This window comes from Leptinotarsa decemlineata, unplaced genomic scaffold, assembly GCF_025532065.1.
Source record: "Leptinotarsa decemlineata unplaced genomic scaffold, Ldec_3_MD MMD2_tig00003335_RagTag_RagTag, whole genome shotgun sequence".
Lineage (NCBI taxonomy): Eukaryota > Metazoa > Arthropoda > Insecta > Coleoptera > Chrysomelidae > Leptinotarsa > Leptinotarsa decemlineata.
Genome location: NW_027412587.1, coordinates 4197406 through 4220309, shown reverse-complemented (window position 1 = coordinate 4220309; position 22904 = coordinate 4197406). Strand labels below are relative to the sequence as shown.

General features: G+C 35.2%; 1 protein-coding gene across 1 annotated transcript in view; it reads right to left on the bottom strand.

Moving 5' to 3' along the window:
* LOC111509214 (venom protease) overlaps positions 1-22904 on the bottom strand; it is a 38976-nt gene that overhangs the window by 1609 nt on the left and 14463 nt on the right. Inside the window, exons 3-6 of the mRNA XM_074177971.1 lie at positions 21208-21370; positions 13696-13901; positions 6804-7009; positions 2029-2086 (exon numbers count right to left, since the gene is read on the bottom strand). Of these exons, the coding sequence (XP_074034072.1) occupies positions 2029-2086; positions 6804-7009; positions 13696-13901; positions 21208-21370 (633 nt within the window). The remainder of the gene's footprint in view (positions 1-2028; positions 2087-6803; positions 7010-13695; positions 13902-21207; positions 21371-22904) is intronic.

The following is a 22904-nucleotide window of genomic DNA, read 5'->3' as shown; positions in this document are numbered from 1 at the left end:
TAAGCTTCCATTTTGGGTAATTGCTTTCAAGATGGAGCTGTTACTACTTCATCTCAGTTTTTTCTGAAGGACTAAACACAAGCAGTACAGGAAAATCCTTAGGGCGCTCTCAGAGCGGTGTCCTTGCGAAAGTAGCGATTCACATTGGATTTGAATCGCTGGAGATTATATCCATTTGGAAAAACGTTCTCAGGAAGTTTATTCTACATTGACGCAGTTCTCCAGATGAAAGAGTTCTTAAACAGTGAAGGGCGAGGTGTACTGAGTTGAACCTCAAAACGAGGAGCAGCCACAGTCCGTCGCGTATTTATAATATGTACTGTTCTTGATGGTATCAAATGTGCCAAGTCACTGGAACATTCCCGTGAAAGTATCTATAGAAGAGAGACACATCTCCAACCTGTCTTAGATGTTCATGGCTATCAAGGTTGTACGTGATGTTCGCGTCTCTAATCAAACGGATGGCTCATGAGAACAATACTCCAAAGAAGGTCGCCATTAGGCGACGGACAGTACGTGCTGTACTGGGCGACAGGCTTTACAATGAAAAGAGACTGCGGAGTATCGCGGCGTTTAAAGCATGTCGCCCTGTCGCCCACTTGTCCGGCACAGGACAGCAAGGCTTGTCCCGTCAAAATACGGAAAGTAATGGAACAATGAAAATGAATGGACAACCGCCCGGCACGCCACAGCCATGAGCGTCCGCCTCCGGAAAAGATTCCAGCTCTCCGATCATGACTGACAAATAACGGAACGTGCTGTAGCGGACTGGCTAAGTGAGCACGTCGCCGGCCAGCGCTTGCCAGCATCAACTTGTCCAAAAGTGTCTGGGAAGTTTCCGTCTTACTGTTTTGGTATTCCATCAGTTGACAGGCTCTAGAATATCCAGAAGTTCTGAAAATTTGCCTGGAGTCATTCGGAAATACTGGAAAAATTTCTCCTCGTCTTCTTTCAGATCGTTGAAAAGTTGCCTGGAGTCATTCAGAAACAGCACCTTCAGTATGCTGGTTATAGCTGGACAAGTGGGCGACAAACTTAAATCACTCGAATACCAAACGGTACTGATGTTTTATACTAGTAGATCTGTCGTGCATTATTGATGAGTACCACTCCGAAGCTTGTCTGTAGGTGATTATCAGACAAAGTGATCAATAGAAATCTTATCCTCAGTCATCAGACTGATTTAATTTCAATTGAAGTATTCAACTTTTTGACTACCACCATTACGATAATGTAGTGGAAAACAAAGATCCACAAAAGAATATTGCTATAAATCTCATTACAGAAATTTCATTTTCAGGAAAAGAATTACTGTGTCTAAAATTTCTTCTTTTTTTATTACATGCTTTTTATTACACACTTTTTATTAGCTTCACCTGTATGTATATATGTTTGTTTGTTTGTAATTCTAGAGCTCGGGATCTGTATTTGACATAATTATCGACATTATTGCTTGATCTATTAGCGGGCAGATGGCGCTAACTCACTTTACATGTATTTCTTCATTTGAAAAAAGTATTTTTTTTCATCAACACACGCGCCTGCTGCCTTATCTGCTGCCATCCTCTGCGAGCCTTCTGCCTTAGGCTTGGTAGCTGATTTTCAGGCTCCCTCTCCGGAATCGGAAAATATCAATGGTCATTTTTCTAAACAATATACTTACGACTGATTGATCCCAAAGTTTAGATAAAATAAATATAGTGTAAAAATAAATTAATGGATGTAGTCGTTACTGCGTGGTAGGAGAATTGAAACTTTCTATGTTTTATACCACTTTTATTTGTAAGTAACGTTACTGCAGTTTCATCCTATAAGGACATTTTCAAACCTAAACTCGTAATCTCCAATTTCAAAGTTTATGTAAAGGTACATATCTTTCGGTAGCCTAAGTTGTTGGATACATGTTACGAGTTTTCATTGTGAGTTATGTCAAGAGTTGTTGATGAATTATCACATTTAATTCGAATCTCACAAATGACCTGCATTAACTGTTGCTTTTTTTTAAATAAAAATGAAAAATTGTCTTACCAATAAGCTCATATCTTGAATCGTCTTTCTTGGTTATCAGAGGACCCCCACTATCTCCCTGGAAAAAATAAAAATAGGTTAACACAACCCATATTGGAAAACAAACTCTTGAGAGATTGAGAGATGGAGACACTACATCCAAAAAATATGACATTTGTGTTGCAACACCAGTTTGCGTCGTTTTAATCAACGATAAGACTCATTAGTGGTACTAGGCTGAACTACGAATGCATTGTTGGTCTCAACTATGGGATCGACGTTATTCAATCATTGATGAGACGTATGACAGGTCGAAACGAAGCACTGCTGCCTAGTAATAGATTGATAATGTTCTGTTTCGGTGTTTGTTTTAATTAATTACCTTGCAGTGAAAGCTGCATAGAAATGAAGATTTAGAATCTCGTTGGGCGGTCGATGTCCACATTCGTGGATTAAGTTTTCTGTCGAGCCCACAGATGGAATATTCGTAAGAGAGTATGTCGTTGGCTTTTCTCACTCGAGAGTTGATTATTCATCATAAACATTTGACTTCAATGAATCTTTTTTGTTTAAATTTTTCATTCTTTAATATTACTACTTGTGAGTATTGATCAAATATGTACAACATTCAAAAGTATCCTACAAACAACCATCAGACAGTGTACTCCAATGGAGGTGAACCACACACATAATTATCCCATTTGGTACTCTAGAACCCGTATCAACAATATTCGAAAAAAATATTCCCATTTCAAATTATACAAAAAAACCCAAATCACTGTTTCATTTGAAACACCAAAAAAGGAATTGATGAGTATTATGTTAAACTTTTCAGAAGTTCTGAAACAAACTTAAAAAGTGATCCGCAAGGATTCTGGTCATACGTACAGTCAAAGCAGAAAAAAAAACAGAATTCGTGGTATAATCTTTAACAGTGGTAAAAAACTTTCCTCTAACCAGTCAATTGTCAATTCATATGCGAATCATTCAGGGAGTAAATTTCATTAGTTCCGACTTCCATTGTCTACTAGTATATAAAATGATTTGAAATCCCTAAAAGAACCAATACAAATGAAAAAGAATAGCTGAAAATAACAATTATATTAAGCAAAAAAACCCTGAAATAAAATTACAGTGAAATGAAATACAAGTAAAAAATAGTACATTTAAATAAAGAAATTAAGAGATTCTAAGCCAAGTTACTTCACGATTGTTAGTATACACAACCATCTACTGGTGATAACTGGACCAATTCTTTCGAGAGATGACTATTTATGGGTCATTCAAAGCTTTCACCTATTCCGTTAGCGTATCTCTACGCTATGCGTCGTAAAACAACATATAAGCGGCTTCTTTGAACTTCCTCTTAAACCAGTGGTCCTCCCTGTAGATGATCTCTGCTTTCAGGAACCATCTGATGTTAAGTTGATGAGTCCAAACATTCCCGATTTGCTGGTTTCTTCTCGCTGTGTATTTCTATTGTACTCGGCAAGAATTTTATTTTATTTTCAATTCACGTTTCATTGGCGAGACTTAGCCATTTTTCGCTTGATTATGGGTTTCCATAAGTTGCGTATCTCTACGCTATCTTGGCTGAATACATTGTTGGACAACATGTATGCGGCTTCTTTGAATTTTCTCCTAAACCAGTGTTCTTCCCTGTGTATGATCTCAGCTTGGGACCACTTGATGTTATATTGATGGGTCCAAACATGCTCTGCTATTCCCGATTTGCTGGTTTCCCCTCGCTTGTGCTTGGCAATGCAAACATTCAATGGCCTCTTAGTTTCACCGATATAGGATTTTCCACACTCACAGGATATCCGGTGAGTAGGGAAGTGCAAGCACTGGTTGTGACGGCATGTCTTCTTGCGAGGCTCTTGCTGCCTTTTTGCCAAAGTCTGTTTCACCATCGCTTTGGAGTAGCCATTCCGTTGAAGATCATTTTTGTCTAGTCTAGTTCCTTCTCGAGACTTTCCTTCTTATCAAAGAGCCCGAAAGCACGGTTTAATAGAGTCTTGATTCCTCTTTTTAGTCGAATGATGGTGGTTGAATTCGTGGTTCAGATACTGTCCCGTGTGAGTGGATTTTCGGTATACAGATGTTTCCCACTTAGTGTCGGTCCTCTTCACCAATACATCTGAAAATGGCAATTCGTTGTGAACTTCCTTCTTCATTGTGAAAGTGATTGAATGTCTTTCGCTCTTGATGTGTTTCAGGAAGGCGTCTAGTTCAGTATTCCCGTGGTTCCATATTATGAAGGTGTCGTCAACGTATCTCAGCCAGACTCGGGGTGTCTTGTGGGCTTCAATGGCCAGAGTTTCATTTAATTTCATTACAACGTTTTTTTGCCTAATACAATTGTTATTTTCATCTATTCTTTTAATCTTTCATTTGCAATAATTCTTCCACGAATTTCAAATCATTTTAGATAATATTAGACAATGGAAGTCCAAACGAATGAAATTCGTCATGAAACATTGTAAATCACCTTCCAACAAACGTCATTTGGGGAATGTTCATTCAACAGACTGTCGTTAGTATAATAAAAGTAATATCCTCAAATTCAACAATTTATTATTCATTGATGAGATATCGAAAGAAAATATCCTGAATGCAGCCTCTTACCTCAAAAATAAACTAAAATGTTTTCCAGACAATATACCTTCCAACTTGTCAATAAACATATTAATTAACTAGTTCAGTGATCCAATAATGTTTCTGAAAAGAGGCTGGTTGTGTAAGAGGATAAATTTTTTCTTAAAAAACAGTTGTTTTCTTGCCGACGGTTCGAATTTAATTCTTCAGGGATTCAAACGTAGTTTCTTCGTGTTGATAATATTACTATTTCAAAAACCAACAGACATATTAGATACATATTAAAAAAAATAAAAAACATTCCAACAGAGAAACTTCCGAGACATGAAATATGTATCTAATATGTCTTATGGTTTTTGAAATAGTAATATTATCAACACGAAAAAACTACTTATCGAGCACTGAAGAAGAATTTAATATTCGAAACTTCGGCAAGAAAACAATTGTTTTTTAAAGAAAAAACCGACCTTTCCTCAGAAACATATTGATATTTTGAAGTATTCTCTACTCATTATCTTTAACGCCATGTTGTAAAAAAAGTATTAACCAGAGAAGAGGAAAGTATCACGAATTTGTCCGGTACAGAAATTACGAAAGAAATCAGAAATCTCTAACTATAGACCAATTGCACTCATCTCTGTATTCTCCAAACTTTTTGAGATAATTTTATTCGATTTGATTTATGCACATTTGAGAAGTTCTTCATGGCTTTATGGAAATGAGAGGAACTGTACTCAAATCATATCCAACTCTTTGGATAATAGAAATCAAGTTGATGTAATCTATATAGATTTCAGCAAGGCATTCGATAGAGTTTCCCATCAACAATTAATATGAAAATTGGATGCATATGGTATTTCAGCAAAAATTCGAAATTTACTAAAATCGTAGTTGAATCATCCTAGTCTATATATCGAGTATGGTGGTGAAAATCGGATGTATTATTTGCACAGCTGGGGGTTCCCCAAGGATATAATTTGGGGCCGCTTTTATTTCTACTTTTTATAAATGACATATGCGCTTCGATACAATCAACAAAGCTGATTTTTGCTGATGATTTGAAGCTTTTCAGAGAAATACGTGATTCATCTGACTGTATGTTGCTCCAGAGGGATTTGAATTTACTCCAAAAGTGGTGAAATGAGAACAAACTCTTTCTCGATGTTGGAAAATCTGAAATTATGACTGATGCTCAAATATTAAATCCGTACGAACTCAATTATACAATTTATAATTTCGACTTACCAAGAGTTAATGATACTCTCGACTTAGGAATCTTATTTGACTATAAACTTATATTTAATGCGCACATTGGAAGTAATGTTCAGAGAGCTTCTGAGTCGCTGGGATTTGTTATAAGAAACTGCAGAGAGTTTAGATCATTTGAATGTATTCGGTGGGTATGTAGTAAACTACAGTACTGTAGTTCTGTCTGGACTTCTAATCAAACAAAATACATTGATGCTATGGGGGGTGCAGAAGAAATTCCTCAAGTAAAAGAAACATGGAAACTATTCGGTTGGAAATTATGAATACATTTGTCTCCTGAACGAATTTAATTTTGTGACATTGAGAAAAAGACGAGACATTGCAGATCTCATTTTCATCTATAAACTGGTCAATGGTGCCATAGACTCTCCAACTCTATTATCCCAAATTAATTGTTTTAACGTCTCTTGATATACCTCCAGATCAAATATCACATTCCGCATCAATGTACCCAATTTTATCAGAACCATTTTTACAGTTAAGTAACCTCTATGTGTCGAAGTGTAAATAAATACTCTATAGATTTTTTCTACCCTGAATCAGTTTAGAAATAGTTTGTATAGATTAGTTCTTAACTGAATATCAAAATGTTCACTTATACTTTCATTTATCTAGAAATAGTTACCTGCTCTATTAATGTATACTCCTTTCAATGGGCCTGTTGGATGTATTATAATAATGAATAAATTAAAATGAAATCGAAAGATATATTAGACACTATTATTAAACATCAAAATTGGCAAAGTTGTTGAAAAAGTACATTCAACTTTAATTTGATGGAATTGATTCCAGTTAAACCACTGTTTGAATGGAATACAAACAAGAAAAACTGTTATCACTATTCGTGGCAAACTTGATTACTAGCATCATTGTAGTAAACTTGTGTAAAGGTAAATTGAAACATTTATGAAAATCTCAACTATCCATACCTGACAAGAATCCTTTTTACCAACTTGAGGGTAACCGGCACACAGCATATTGTCCGAAATCATTTTGGAAGAATAGTTTGTTGATTTGCATTCGTCATTAGTGATAACAGGTACATCCACTTTCTGAAGTATGCAGGATGGTTTTCCCTCTTCTTTGAGTGTTCCCCAACCTGCAGCTGTTGCAATGGATCCGACATAAAGATTATCTAAAAAAATGCAAGTATTACTCAGAGAATGAATTGTGAACAATTTCCTTTCAGGAGAAGCTTATTTTATATCTTCGCAATAAGATAACAAACAATTTAAATTGTTGGGTGAGGATTTTTTCAATCAACTGATCTTTCAATTGTCATCTCAATATTAACTATAGTGTTCATATGTTTCATAATATTGATAAGTCAATATATTCTACAGAATGAGGTGGTATTGGGATATGTAGTTTGAGCAATCTGTTCAAATAAATGATTTTCTTAGCAGAATATTCAGAAAAAGGGTCTGGAGTGCAGTAAATGAGTCAACATTTAGCCCTGGAATTCAATCCAATGATAAATGCTATCAAAATGTTATAAATTTCATGAATTTTATAAATTAATGAAACAGTACGAACTGAATTAGAAAAAGTGATTTTTGTGTATTACAATATTTATATGAAATTAGTTCTTTTAGGAGATCTTTTTATTCCAGTTTTTAATTGAAAGTACCTTTTATGCCTCCCGAGTAAAGAGGACTGGATCCTCCGGGAGAAGGAAATATTAAGAGCAGATGGTTGTTGATTCACAGATGGATCAAAAACACCTTCCGGTTCTGGTGCAGATGTTTTTAGTCGCAGACCCAGGACAGAGATATCTACCTGCCTAGAAACTTATGCTCATGCGGAAATTAACGCCATTGAATTGTGTGCGGAGAGATTGGAAGAATCCAACGTCAATTAAAATATTTTCGGACAGTCAAGCGACGTTGGAAGCTCTTGGCTCCTACCGAGCAACGTCTAAATTGGTAGCAAATTACCAAAAACGACTCTCCTCGATAGGAAGACTTATTAACAGATTGTCTCTAGTCTGGATTCCTGGCCATACTGGCCTGGAAGGCAATGGGGCTGCTGACTCTCTTGCAAAAGAGGGAGCTGCAAGCAGCTTCATCGGACCAGAACCTGTCATTGGCATCGCTTTAGGCTTTGCCAAACAAATATTAAACACCTGGTTGGCAAGAAAATTTATGGGCTTCTGACAGAATCTTCCAGGATTGGCTCACTCCAAGGCGTTTATTCCCCCTTCGAAGCTTGATACTAAACAGTTGTTGGACTACAGTAGGGATGAACTACGATGTCTAATAGGCCTTCTCACAGTTCACTGTCATTCGAATCATCATATGCAGAGACTCGGACTGTCGGAAGACAGTGTGTGTCGCCTCTGTTTGGAAAATGATGAAACAGTAGAAACACATACTCTGTGCCTGCCTCGCTGGGGACCGAATCAGGTTTTGAGAGGTCGGCAGAGCCGCACTCTTACCACCTGACCTGAAAGACCACTCACCATACAAACTAATCGGCTTCGTTAAGAAGCTGGGTTTATTTGGTCGAGTATGGATAGGTATAAACCACAATAAATCCTTGCGGGTTGCGGTGGAGGGTCGAATAGACCCACTCACTTTGTACCTAATTTAAACTAACCTAACCTTCTATGCACGATCTATGTAACTTTTTGAAAGAGTTCATTTCTTCTTTCTTTCTTTCTTCCCCACAATTTCTGATATGAAGATAGAGAAGTGGAATCCAAAGAGCTTTTCTTAAATGTTGAGAAAACTGAAACTTGATGTGATGCGAACATGCTGAGAAATATTTCATTAGTTTGGACTTCCATTGTCTAATATGAAATAAATTGATTTGAAATCCCTGAAAGAATCTATAAAATATTAAAAAGATTAGCTGAAAAATAACAATTATATTAAGCAAAAAAACTGAAATTACAATGAAATAAAATACAAGCAACACGAGACACGAGATAAAAATCATTAACAAGAAACGAAAATTAAAAGTTTCCAAGCCAAATTACTTCACGACATTCCGATTGTTAGTATACACTAATTACGCGGGGATAAATGGACTTATTCCTCCGAGATCTGACTATTTATACGTCATTCAAGTGTTTTCACCTATCCCCTCTGCTTTGATGCGTTATTGGACAACATATATGCGGCTTCTTTAAATTTTATCATAAACCAGTGTTCCTTCTTGTGGATGATTTCAGCTTGAGACCACTTAATGTTATGTTGATGAGTCTAAACATGCTCTGCTATCCCTGATTTGCCAGTTTCTTCTCGATGTGTGTGTTTCTTGTGCTCGGCAATGCGAACTTTCAATGGCCTCTTAGTTTCACCAATATATAATTCTCCGTACTCGCAGGGTATCAGGTAAACGCAATTCTTGGAATTGCAGATCTCGTTTGGTGACCTGGTTTTTGTGAGGCTGCTACGGATAGTATTCCCAGATGAAACAGGTTCTAATGTTATACTTGGACCCAATTCTTCTCATCCTTTTCGACAATCCTCTGATGTAAGGAAGACCAACTACTGGTTGTGGCGGCTTTTCTTCCTTGTGAGGCTCTTGCTGTCTTCTAGTAAAATTATGTTCCACCATCACTTTGGAGTAACCATTCCATTGAAGGTCATTTTTGATGATGCCTAGTTCCTTTTCGAGACCTTCCTTTGTATTACAGAGCCCGGAAGCACGGTCTACTAGAGTCTTGATGATTCCTCTCTGAGTCGATTGAGTGGGTTTTCGGTATTCAAATGTTTCCCATTTAGTGTGGATCCTCTTCACCAATACATCTACGAATGGCAATTCGTTCTGGACTTCCTTCTCCATTGTGAAAGTGATGGAAGGTCTTACGCTGTTGATGTGTTTCAGAAACGCGTCTAGTTCAGTATTTCCACGGTTCCATATTATGAAGGTGTTGTCCACGTATCTCAACCAGATTCGGGGTTTCCTGTGAGTTTCTTCAATGGCCAGTGTTTCAAACCACTCCATGTATATGTTGACTATAACAGGTGAAAGTGGCGATCCCATTGGTAGTCCCACATCTTGCGTAAAGAATTCGTCCCTCAGTTGGAAGTAGCGGTTTCGTACACAGCATCCTAGTAATTCCATGATTAATTGTATCGGTGAGTTTGTTCTATCTTTCAGATATCCATCTTCGGATAGCTTCTCTGTATGATTTGAAGTGCTTTTTCGACAGGAACGTTGGTTCCTGTCGAAAATTGAATTCTTCACAAAAGACCATGTTTTTTCTTGCATTAGTTTACTACCAATGATAAAACCACTGCAAGGAAAAACATCTCAAGCTGAAATAATCCACAAGGAGAAACTCTGGTTTCGGATAGAATTCAAAAGAGCCGCATATATGTTGTCCAACAACGCATTCAGCGTAGCTATTTCATTGTAATTTCAGTTTTTTTGCTCAATATAATTGTTACTTTTCAGCTAATCTTCAGTAGTTAGTTAAACTAACTACTATCTTATTATTTTTTTATAGATTCTTTCAGGGATTTCTAATCAATGTATATCATATTAGACAATGGAAGTCCGAAAGAATGAAATGCACCACGAAACATATTCTACCACCTTAAACAAATACCGAGAAATGTTCAGAAAGTAAAGTTTCAACAGGCATGTCGATTAATCTTTGAAAAAATCAATGTTGAAGAAATTGAGAAAAAAGACGAAGTTCAACTCGGTAGCAATAAAAGCCAATTTTAAAATCTGAGGGAATACTACATGGACTGAAAAGTCTTGGACCTAACATATAGATGGCGCTAGTCGTATTGCATTCGCCGCTTTTTCAGTTGGTACCAACCTTCAAAACAAAGCTGTTGAAGTTTCATGATATTCTACTCAAAGCTTGTGAGTTATTGTGCTATTGTTATTTTCAAAACAATGGATCAAAAACAATTTCATGTTTCAATTTTACTTCTTGGTGGAAAAAAATACCGTTACAGCGAAGCAATGACTTGAAAAATGTTACAAGGACTCCGCTCCACCAGAAACAATAATTAAACGTTGGTTTGCTGACCAACAGAGTCGTAGAGACACCTAAGAGCAGAACGCAGTGGACGTCCAAATTAGGTAGACATGCCCGAAACTATGTCAAAGAAATTCGGCTACGCGGATGACTGGGCGCTCGCCACAACCCATAGGGAGTTTGAGATAATTGAGCAAATTCTAACAAATGACTTGGCTGCCCTTGTGAGATATTTTGGCGACTGGAGATTGCAGCTCAATGCCGCAAAGACGAAAGTATCGTGATTCCACCTAAACAACAGAATGACCAACTACCAACTTAAAATCAACTTTGAAGGCAGGCTTCTCAGTCACAATAGCACCCAAAATATTTGAAGACAGCTGCAAAACTAAGAACCCGAAATAATATCCTGCAAAGCTATGCGGCACCACATGGAGTTCTACAGCACTCACACTCAGATCGACAGCACTGGGTTTAGTGTACCCTGTCGCGGAATACTGTGCACCGGTGTAGATCAACAGCCCACACACCAAACGAGCCCAACTCAATCAAGCTATGCGTACCATATCAGACACAATCAAGGCAACGCCCACTTATTGGCTACCCACTCTGAGCCAAATAGCTCCTTCACAAATTCGCCGAGAGCATGCTCTGGTCAGGGAGTGTGGAAAAAGTAACGCCGATCCTATGCTTAGCTCCGGCAGAATCATAAATAGGCTACGCTCACGAAAACCCCCTCTAGAAACGGCAAAGACTCTTATCGAAGAAAACTCCAACATGATTGAGCGGTGGAAAGAAGACTGGGAGAAGAAGACCACACCTGCCAAACGGGATATGCCATGCGAATGACGAATTTGGACAGCACTTAATGGAATAACGACGAATTGCCATAGATGCTTCGACTCACTTTTCAGGTGGAGAAAAATACCTTTCCCGAGCGGCGTTGAAAGGCAGATTATTGAACATCTGATAGAGGACTGTCCAATTAATTGTTACATTGGAAATCCATCCGATTTGCTGATTGCGATAAGAGTGTCAATAGAATATATTCTTAACCTTGGGGTTTGTTTGTTAAATGTTAAGAAATGTGAAATGAAAATGTTACGTTTGTTACATACTTTCCTGTGATATAGCCACACGCTAAATTAATAAATAAATGAGACAGTAACACCAGAAAACATAAAAAAGTCCACAAAATCGTTTTGCATGATCGAAAAGTGGAGTTGCGTGTTGGCTTCATATTGCATGAGCATTTGATTATGAGAAGGCTCTGTTACAAGTGGATGCTGCGAGCTCACTGTTGACCAAAAATAATTATGTCTTGATGATTATGAGCAGTGTTTGGGCATGTTAAAACATAACAAACAGGAATTTTTGATTCGATATGTGACAATGGATGAAACATGGATCCATCACTTCATTCCGGAATCAAAACAATCGTCATCTTAGTGGAGAGCAACTGGTTAACCTCGTCCAAAGCGGCCGAAAGCGAATATGATATAGCGTCATTGGAGCGTTTGAATGCCAACATTGCAAAGAATGACCGCATATGGCAAAAAAATATTTCATCAGACAACACACCGTGTCGCAAGTCAATTAAAACAATGGTAAAACTACATGAACTAAACTTTGAATTGCTCCACATCCACCGTATTCGCCAGATTTGGCTCCCAGCGACTACCGGCTCTTCGCAGATCTTGAAAAAATGCTCACATGTGAAACTTTTCGCTCGAATGAAGAAACTGAGGCCTATTTTGAGGCAAAAGATGAAAAAAAGACGCGTTTTTTTCTTAAGCCCGGGACTTTTCAGACCAGGTGTTATTGTTGTAAATTTTGCAGATTTGATAACTATATGATTCCTAAAAAATTCAGTTCTGAAAGAAGGTGGAGATATTATTTCTCTGTGACAGATATTATCCACCTTCTTATTTCGTATATACACCGCAAACAGGAATTTTGAACTATCTGGATTCGCAAAGTAGGATTTGCAGTTTGATGGGTAAATGATGTAGCATGCTATATATCACTCATAAGGACGAAAACGTTCTTTGTATCAATTTATTTTGACATGATTTTCTAATCTTAAGCTAAAATCCAGCAAAACACCAAGACTTGATTTAATCAAGTAATTCGTATTACTGAATTACGAATGATATCTATGTATTTAGTATGCCCGAAATTAACTTTTGTAGGATTTATAATCAGTCAATGATCTGTGGCACACTTTAAAAATATTTCAAGTTTCATATTTAGAGTTTCACACGCAGCGTTCTGAGAAAAAAAATTGAGATATAATAGAGTATCGTCTGCCTATAGATGAGCCTGAGAATGTAGGAGAAATGAAGAGCGAACAGTAGAGGCCTCAGAATTGACCCTTGTGGTCCTTCAGACTTTACAGGAAGAAAGCCTGATGATTTGCTATCATCTCTTTCTGAGATCAGTTATTGAGAGAATTTGAGTATAAATTGGCAGCTACTGCAATTGAGCATGCTCAAAAGTAGTGTGTGGTTGATGATATCAAACACTCTACGAAAGTCTAGTAATGCAAGTATTGTATAATGTCCGCGGACTGTTGCTCTAATAATGTAAAAGAGCCGTGGTTCGGCTATAAGTTTTTGACTGAATACTCGTTAACAAACTAAATTTCGTGAGGTGTTATGTTATTGTTGTTCAATAGGAGTAGTATTTGAGTTTTTGCGTACAACAACAGTAGAAAATACCCCCTCAAGTATATTTGTATTACTGATATGAGTAATGTATTCAATTTTATAAGAACAGCAACGTTTATTGAGTCGAGCATTCAATTCATCGCTTCCAATTGCATTTTGCATAATAGAACTTCCTTTATATATCTTGTATATACAAAATAGTCTTACCTTTCAGTTTAGGTAAACATATAGGCTTGATGAACTGCGTTATGGGCACTCTGTCGTTCAACCTCAGGAGGGCTATATCGTTATCGAAATTTAAAAAACTGAAGGCTCCAGTTATGGCTCTGAGAACGAACCTAGTTTCGGGTCTCTTCTGGTCGTTACAGCGATCATGTTCTCCAAAGGAGACTTTGATCATGAACCACATGAACCTGAAAAACAGTATATTCATATGAAAATAATAAATGTTGAGGTTGCACGTAATGGCGATTTATAACTTCATTTAGCAAAAATTGAACACAAATTTATTTCACACGTTTCAGTTCAGATTGAAATGAATTCATAAAGAAATTCACTATTATGAAAATGATAATGATTATATAGTATTATGATTTATCTTTACGTTCTTTCTCAGTTTTCAGTCTTCAGCATAAATTAATATTTCATGTGAAAAGGATCTTCATCTAATTTCAAAAAGTACTTGTCTACACGACATTCTTGCGCCATCTGTTGGTGAGAAGCTCAACTGAAAATTAATCAAAATTTTCAAAAAATGCTCAATTTTCCTTTTTTAATTTATCAACATCAAAACTTCATCCTTGTGTTAGAACATAAATCCAAATTTTTATGCAAATCGGCGCTATTTGGTCAAATTACCCAGTATCAGCGTATTGTACCTTCAATAATTGGACTAAAAAGTGTTGCTTGGAATAACGACCAGTTCCGTTGCAACCAGCTACAAGTTCATTATCCATAATTGATGATCGATATCCAGTGACATAGAAATTGGATGGTAGCAATAAAGTAAAATCTACTAGGTACTTTTATAGATGTTATCTTTTCAGTAATAGCTATTTGTAATACATGTAAATTGTCTAATTACAAAGAAGCAGGTGAATAATATAAACCACTTATTTCGCACATAATATCGAATTTTCATCAGGATATTAATATGAGATTGTTAGAATAATGCAAGATGTGAATATACTAAATGCTAAAGCGGAACACAAATGAAGCCATCTGTTTTAGCTACAAAAATACTTGTTTATCGTTTTAATTGCTTCAGTTTCTATTAGATGCAAGCAGAATAAAATACTGGTGTGGATACGTAGATGATATGTTAGTCTGTTTTACTCCTACAGGCAGTTAGACAAGTTTGTCGAATTTGTCGAATTTTAAGTTCTCTATTCCACAACAGAACATTTTTTATGAATTACAAAAATAAACTGATAGGTTTGGCTATGATAAACGTGTTTCGTCAATAATTCAAGAAGCATTCGAAAATTGGTGACATTATGGTTTTGAAAAAGTGTCCAAGTTTTTTGGTGTTGAAGGAGCTCCATATTTGTCATTCAATTCAAAAGACCAGCCATGCGTGTTGTTCACAGCAATCAATATATTGGATTTTTGAACTTTTCGGTAACGTATAATGATCCAAGGGTTAGCGGCAGTGTATACCCCTATAGAAAACTACAGAATTTCGTAACTCAGTGGAAGAAAATATTTTGTACTCTATGGAGATGGAAAACACAAAAAAATCTCTTAGGCAGACATGCGTTTCAATACACCAATTGGTGATTGGTGTATTGAATACACACATATACCTCTGGTATATGGAAACACGTTTCCCACTTCAGAACTCAAGCAGGAGATTAGTTTTGGTTATTCTCTAAAGATAATAACTTGGTTAGCGAAACGCGCTTCGGTAGATAGCGCTTCAGTTCAGTTGTGAAATGTTGTGGAAAATAGGATTGCAGTTATATTCGAATTTAATTGTTGTTGCAAACTTGTACTTATGACATGGTACATAGTACTTATGATATGAGTGTTAAAAGTAAGGTTTTATTTTGTGAGTGAAACAGTTTGCAAAACGAGCGTATCGAGATGTTTTTGTACAACTGTCCTGTTTTCATAATTGAATAGATAAATTTATTATTTCTATAAAAACACATTTTGACACCTCTTATCAGTTAACTATTTTCATTTAACCGCACCTGGGTACCAACAAACAGTATTGTTTATAGCTCACACGTTTAGTTTTAAGTCACATTCAAAGTTCTAGCTGATGTTTAATGTCTTGCATAATGAAGAACAATTGTGAGGAATTGTGTGTTCCTGGCGATATTGAAGAGGCTGCAAAAAGAGCTTCCATTGAATTATCACCAAAAAAGTTGGCTCAGCAGTATGAAATCGCATATTCTAATTTTCTTAACTGGCGCAGACTTGAAAACCCTTACGATTGAAGTCCAGAGGACTATATCAATCTATATCTTATAAAAAGGCTATTGCTGAAAAAATAATCCCAACAGCTAGGTCCAGCGTTACAGCATCGTCCTCTTCACTTAAAGAATTGAATGTTAATGCCCATGAAATTGTCAACTCAGATAGTTCAAATATATTACAAGGCTCTTCAACATCGCAAGATATTAATATCAGCAGTTGTTCTAATTGTACTTTTCATATTCATGATCATAAATAATAATAATAATAATGTGATTAATGTAGATAATACATTTGTAACAGAATTTAATTGTATCTACTTATATCTATTGTTCATAGTGAAATTTCCTTGAAAATTGAATAATTACGTTTTGTTTATTGCTAAAAATACTTTTAACACTAGTGTTATAAATAGTATATTATGCAACGTTCATGTAATGATGGTTATTAAGACACGAGTATTAACCGGGATACGAAACGAGCCGAAGGCGAGTTTTGTATGGTATATGCGAGTGTATTAATAACCATTACATGAGAGTTGCATACGCTATTTTTTCTAAACCCGATAAATAATGAAAATCTATAAATATTATATTTGTATTGAACACATTTACGGTAATTAACTCATATTTAAAAAAAACACAAACTTAATGCTATTATCATGGATATATGAAAACTATAAAGATTCTAATTATATTTATATTGAATATAACAACTGTAATTAATCTGATCTTTTAAAAATATTGGAGTCGATGGTATTCCTTCTATATCGCTGTTTTCAGACATTTTAATAATATAGGTAGGTAATATGAAAACTGATTTTGACAAATAAAGCATTTAGTTACTTAAGTTAGAATCTGGAACAAAGAAACAGGATTCTTGATTGAAAAATTATGGGTTTCTATTGGTTGATAATCTGTATCGTTATGAAAAATCTGTATCATAATTGATATCATTATGAAACGGATTATGGTCATATAAGTGTATTGTTAGAGTACGGGTGTAGAAAAATATTTTTAATACGCTACATCCTCTTTTAATACCCTTGACAACCATTAAGAATGTCACTTTCAATGACAGTTGTACGAAAATACAATTTTTGAATATATCGTTAAAAACTTCTTCGAATACGAACTAGAATTAAGAATATTGAACTCAATATTTAAAAATGTAATTTTGAAATATAGATGTTTAATGGCATTCTTTAGAGAACTGAACAGGGACATAACTTTTTGTCTTTGATAGCCTCAAGAATAAAATTCTGCTGAGCATTTTTTCTGTTGCAATACATGGAGATTACATATACTACTGCTGGGGATTGAATAGAAATTACATTTTATAATATGTGTGGAAATGTATCTTTTGGAAACAAAACTAACCTATCCGTTATAAAATTTGAACTGACAGGAAATTTTCATAAACCTCCTTCAACTACGCCATTGGAATGACCTCGATAACTCTTGTTTATCCATAGCAGGTTCAATATCATATTGCCGAAGACGAACATTAAGATTTATCATTTCTCTCTAACTTGACAACATGTTTTGCCAAAAATTATTTCTCGGGAGCAGAGTAGGTAACCCACTTTCGATTATAACAACTTCATAATTGGAAAATGAGACTACAAAACGATTAAAGAAGTGTCACAAATATTGGTACTTTCAGAAGTTTTGTCCGTTTTGATATTATGTGTTTCTGTTCCGAATATTATTTTTTTGGCTCTATTCAGCCTAATACTATATGATGTTGAACAATTTTTGGACAATTTTTCTATACGAATTCAAATTGCCGAGACAGACCGAAAAATTAACCAGACATTAGACAATGATAGTAATGCACTGTTCAACGTTGCGAAATTTCATTCCGGGGAACTCAGCACCGAAAATTATCCTCGTATAAGTTGTCCAACGACGCATTTAGTCAAGCTAGCGTAGAGATACGTAACATGTAGAAATCTCCAATCAAACGAAAAACGGCCAACTCTCGCCAAACGGTCATCTCCCGCTAAAAACCAATGAAGCGGAGATAGAGAAGAGGGGATAGGTGAAAGCACTCGAATGGCCTAGAAATAGTCGGATCTCGGAGGAATAAATCCAGTTATCACCCGAAGATGATTGTGGATACTAACAATCGAAACGTCGTGACATAACTTGGTTTGAAATCTTTTAATTTTTATTTTTCATTTTTTGTTAATAATAATTTTTAATTTTCAGCTTTTATTAATATTTCAATTTTTATTTTTTGGTTGTTGTTTGGTTTTGTGTTATTTCTTTGTGATTTCAGTTTTTTGTTCAAATAAAATTGTTATTTTCCGTTAATATTTTTGATATTATTTCATGAATTTCAGATCAATTTATATTATATTAGACAATGGAAGTCCGAACTGATGAAATAGGTCCGATTCTGTTCCACGACAACGCCCGTCCGCACGTTTCACACATCACTGTCCGTAAATTTTACGAAATGAGCGTCGACGTTCTGCTTCACCCACCATACTCCCCAGACCTTTCGCCAACCAACTGCCAGCTTTTCAAGCACTTCGATAATTTTCTCACTGATTGCAAACTGTTGCAACTGTTCAAAACACTAACTTCGAAGAATGCACTGATATCTTTCCTAATATTTGAAGTATGTATTGTCTCAGAATATGTTCTTTCATTCATTATAAATCCAGTCGAACATTTCAATATCAGGTTAATGAATCTTGATTATAATCACAACCACACGAATTCATAACAATATGAATACAAATAGACTTTATACCTAATTGTAGTCGGAAATCAATATTTGATTAAGAATTTTTACTATAAAATATAAATCAAAGTCCCCTCGCCGCATCTATCTGTCTAGCTGTACGCAAAATTACCTGACGGATTTTCAAACGATTTTCGCCAATGAATACAGTGATTCAATAGGAAATTTTATGTGTTTATGTGTGTGTATTAATGTGTTCAATAATATTTTGTGAACATTGGTTGAAATTTGACGTCGGGACGGTTGTGCTATCCAGCTAATCCATTTTAATGTTCAAAATGATGGTCATATAAAATGTGTCAATTGAAAAGTTATTCAGACGAATACGATATTAATCTTTAGTTATTTTAAGAGTTTCATGCACATTATATTTGCCGTCCACACCATACAATTAAAATTTTGATCTTGGGAGTTATCGCAAAATTGAGAATATGGCAAGAAAAAATAAATTTAGGTAGCCTTATACAGTGCATTTTTTTAATGTCCCCCTCACTTTTATTTTTTGAACGTGTCAGCTCAAGAAACTTAAATTTGAGATAATGAAACTGATGCATGAATACTTTATTTTGAAGTGAAATTGACAGATGAAACTTTCAACATGGCGACTGGGCCATATCTGGGAAAAAAATTAAATAGAAGCTTCTGACAAATGCTTCACAACCGTAGAATATAATGTCAATATCTTCAACTACTACAAAATGGCGAAACTTTTAATAATTGCCTGAATACATTGACATTTATCTACATAAAATGAGGTCAGTTCAGAATATGCTCGAAATAGTTGCCTTGAACTTCTTGACATATGAACAGCCTATCCGATATTTCACGCCAAACATTTTCGAACACAGTATCGTCAATATCTCTACAAAAATTTATTATTCTCTGCCGTATATCCAATATTGAATCAGGTTCCGTTTCGTACACCTTTTGCTTCGAATAGCCCCATAAAAAAGTCCAAAGAAGTCAAATCTGGCGAGGGGGCTGACCATTCTGTAGGACCTTGACGGCTAATCCAACGACCGGGAAAAGTAGTATCCAAATGGTTTCTTACTTGTCTGGATTATTGTGGTGGTGCTCCCTCTTGTTGGAATACAATATCCATATCGAATTCATTAGAATTCGCTTCGACGATTTCAGTGATGAGAAGGTTAACAGTAGTTTCCAGCATATTCAAATACAATTCCTCTGTTGAATTTTGATCAATGAATAGAAGTCCTACAATATAGTTTTCCAATATTACTGCCCAGACGTTATTTTTTTCTGGATATTGGGTATGTGTTTCCCGGAAAACGTTAGGGTTGGTGTCACTCCAATAACGGCAATTTTACATTCGTCACTGAAACAAATTTTGTGGAGATGGGTAGGATGCCTTGCAATGGTTTCCGTCATAATTTCGCCGAATTTTGTGATTCAATTAGGGTCATCTTCAGTTAATTGGTGTACCATTTTAATTTTGTATGGATGATACCTATTCCTCTTCTAAAGTCTCCACACACTAGAAGGAGACACCTCACAAACATTCGCGACGGAATAAGTAGACTGTTCAAAAATTACTACCATGTCACCAATTATTTGCACTTGCTGTTCTTCCGGAATGGTCAATAATGTTCATTGTTATATTGACATTTTTTGTAGATTAAATAAACAAAAAATAACTTCACAAACCTTATCGGGTTGTTGGAATTGCCATATGGCAGATAAAAAGAAATATTTCTAGAAATATCGATATTAATGTGTTTGTCTTAAGGAAATTATTAAATTTTCCGCCATTTTGTAGTTGGTAAAGATATTGACTTCATATTCTAGGGTGGTAAGTATTTGTCAGGAGCTTCAGAATCATAATATGTCACAAGACCTCCTTTCCATTCAATTTTTTTCCCCAGGTGGTGCCCAGCCGCCATATTGAAAGTTTCATCTGTCAATTTCACTTCAAAATAAAGTATTCATGCATTAATTTCATTATCCCCAATTCAAATTTTTTGAGTGGAGCCGTTCAAAAAATAAAAGGAGGAGACATTAAAAAATGCACTGTATAGTACATCACTTCGAAGGTTATGTCATAAAATCGCGTTAGTTACACCAATATCTGTTTTAAAATCTGTATTGAAATCTGTATTTTAACGTGTGAATCCTAACACATATTACTCAAGATCCGGAAAAATCAAACTTCCCCTTGAAGATGATCACTTGGTGATTGAAACACGTGTCGAGGTGTTAAAAATAACGGTTCGTTGTTGGGATTTAACTCCAGTAATACCTATTCATTACCACTCCAAAGTTTCTAAACAGTGGATCACAATTATAGATAGTGGAAATCGTTATATATGTGGTATATATCTACAAAAAATACAAAAAATATGTTTTTCACTGTTTTTGTTTGTTTTGTTTGACGCACAATCTTCTACTAAGCACGAAAATGACCAGGCAACACTGGCCGTATTAGTATAGCCCAAAGTGAATGTAACTCAGCTAAGCTTAACATATTTATTGATTCCAAAGATGGTTCAAAGTTCGCCATGGCAGATAGTTTAATACTAAACTTACCCTTTCACGCAATGAGCGGCTGTCAAAACATATCTGTCATTGATGAGCATACCACCGCAGTAGAACCTGTTGAAGTAAGACAGTCGAGCCATCCAAGGAAACTCGTTTTCGTCTGTCGGTTTTCCTCCTACAATTCGACTGTTTTCGTTCTTCTCCCCGCAAACTATAATTTTGAAAAATAAGAATTACTTTTGAGTGATATTCTCAATCAACTGTTTTATGATCAGAATTGTGAAATGTGTAGGGCAAAATAGTGAGAAATTTACATCGAATTCTATGTGAATAATCACCAGTGTTCACATGTATGTTTGTTTGTTTGTAACCGACTCCTTTGGACTTGATTTTTGACTAACTTTAAACTGACACATGTATTTTAAACTTTGTACACTTATCAATAATCGGTGACAATACAGTAATATCATAAGTTTATCTCATTATCCTGATAAGGATCGCCAGCCTTAAATAATTTCCTCACAGTCTCTGTGTGAGAGCAAGTGAGACAACTACTGTTTGAAGGTGGTTGACAATGTTTCGTGGTGTATTTCATCAGTTCGGACTTCCATTGTCTAATATAATATAAATTGATTTGATAACCCTGAAAAAATCAAAAAGATTAACCGAAAATAACAATTTTAATAAACAAAAAACTGAAATTACAAAGAAATAGCATACAAGCAACAACCAAACAAATAAAAATTGAAATATTAATGAAAGCTGAAAAAATTGAAAAATTAAAAATATTATCAACAAAAAAAGTGAAAAAATTAAAAGATTTCAAACCAAGTTATGTCACAACGTTTCGATTGTTAGTATCCACAATCGTCTTCGGGTGATAACTGTTATCACTGCGTTAAATGTTATAACTGTTATCACCCGAAGACGATTGTGGATACTAACAATCGAAACGTTGTGATATAACTTGGTTTTAAATCTTTTAATTTTTTCACTTTTTTTGTTAATAATATTCTTAATTTTTAAATTTTTTCAGCTTTTATTAATATTTCAATTTTTGTTTGTTTGGTTGTTGCTTGTATGTTATTTCTTTGTAATTTCAGTTTTTTGTTTAATAAAATTGTTATTTTCGGTTGATCTTTTTGATTTTTTCAGGGTTATCAAATCAATTTATATTATATTAGACAATGGAAGTCCGAACTGATGAAATGAGACAACTACATTGTCTGCGCATACATTTTATATTAAAACAAATGGATTTGAAATAGCAAGCCAAACTAAAAAGTGGATAATAAATAATGGTTTGATAAACTGAAAAAAGCGCTTCAAAAGCATCACAAACTGAAAAGTAAAATATAATTCGAAACTAATTTAAGATTGTATTCGACATGAATAATAAGTCCTATGGCTCAATGTAACTGGTGACTCATAATAAGTCTGGAATCAGAATGAATCTATTTACAAAAAAATCAATTTTGTTGTAAAAATGAGCGGGGGGTGCTAAATATTCATTGTCATAACTACTCGGTTAGGAGCTGTTTGCCAGATTGGAGTTATAATAAAAACATAATTTAAAGCATTTAGCGCTTTTTTACATCCCAATTAATTTTTTCGTAAATAAATTTAATCTGATTTCAGGCTCATTGAAAGTCATTGGTAACATCAAGCTACAGGACTTATTATCGATGTTGAACACAATCTTGAATTAGTTTCGAATTATTTTTTACTTTTCAGTTTGTGTTGGT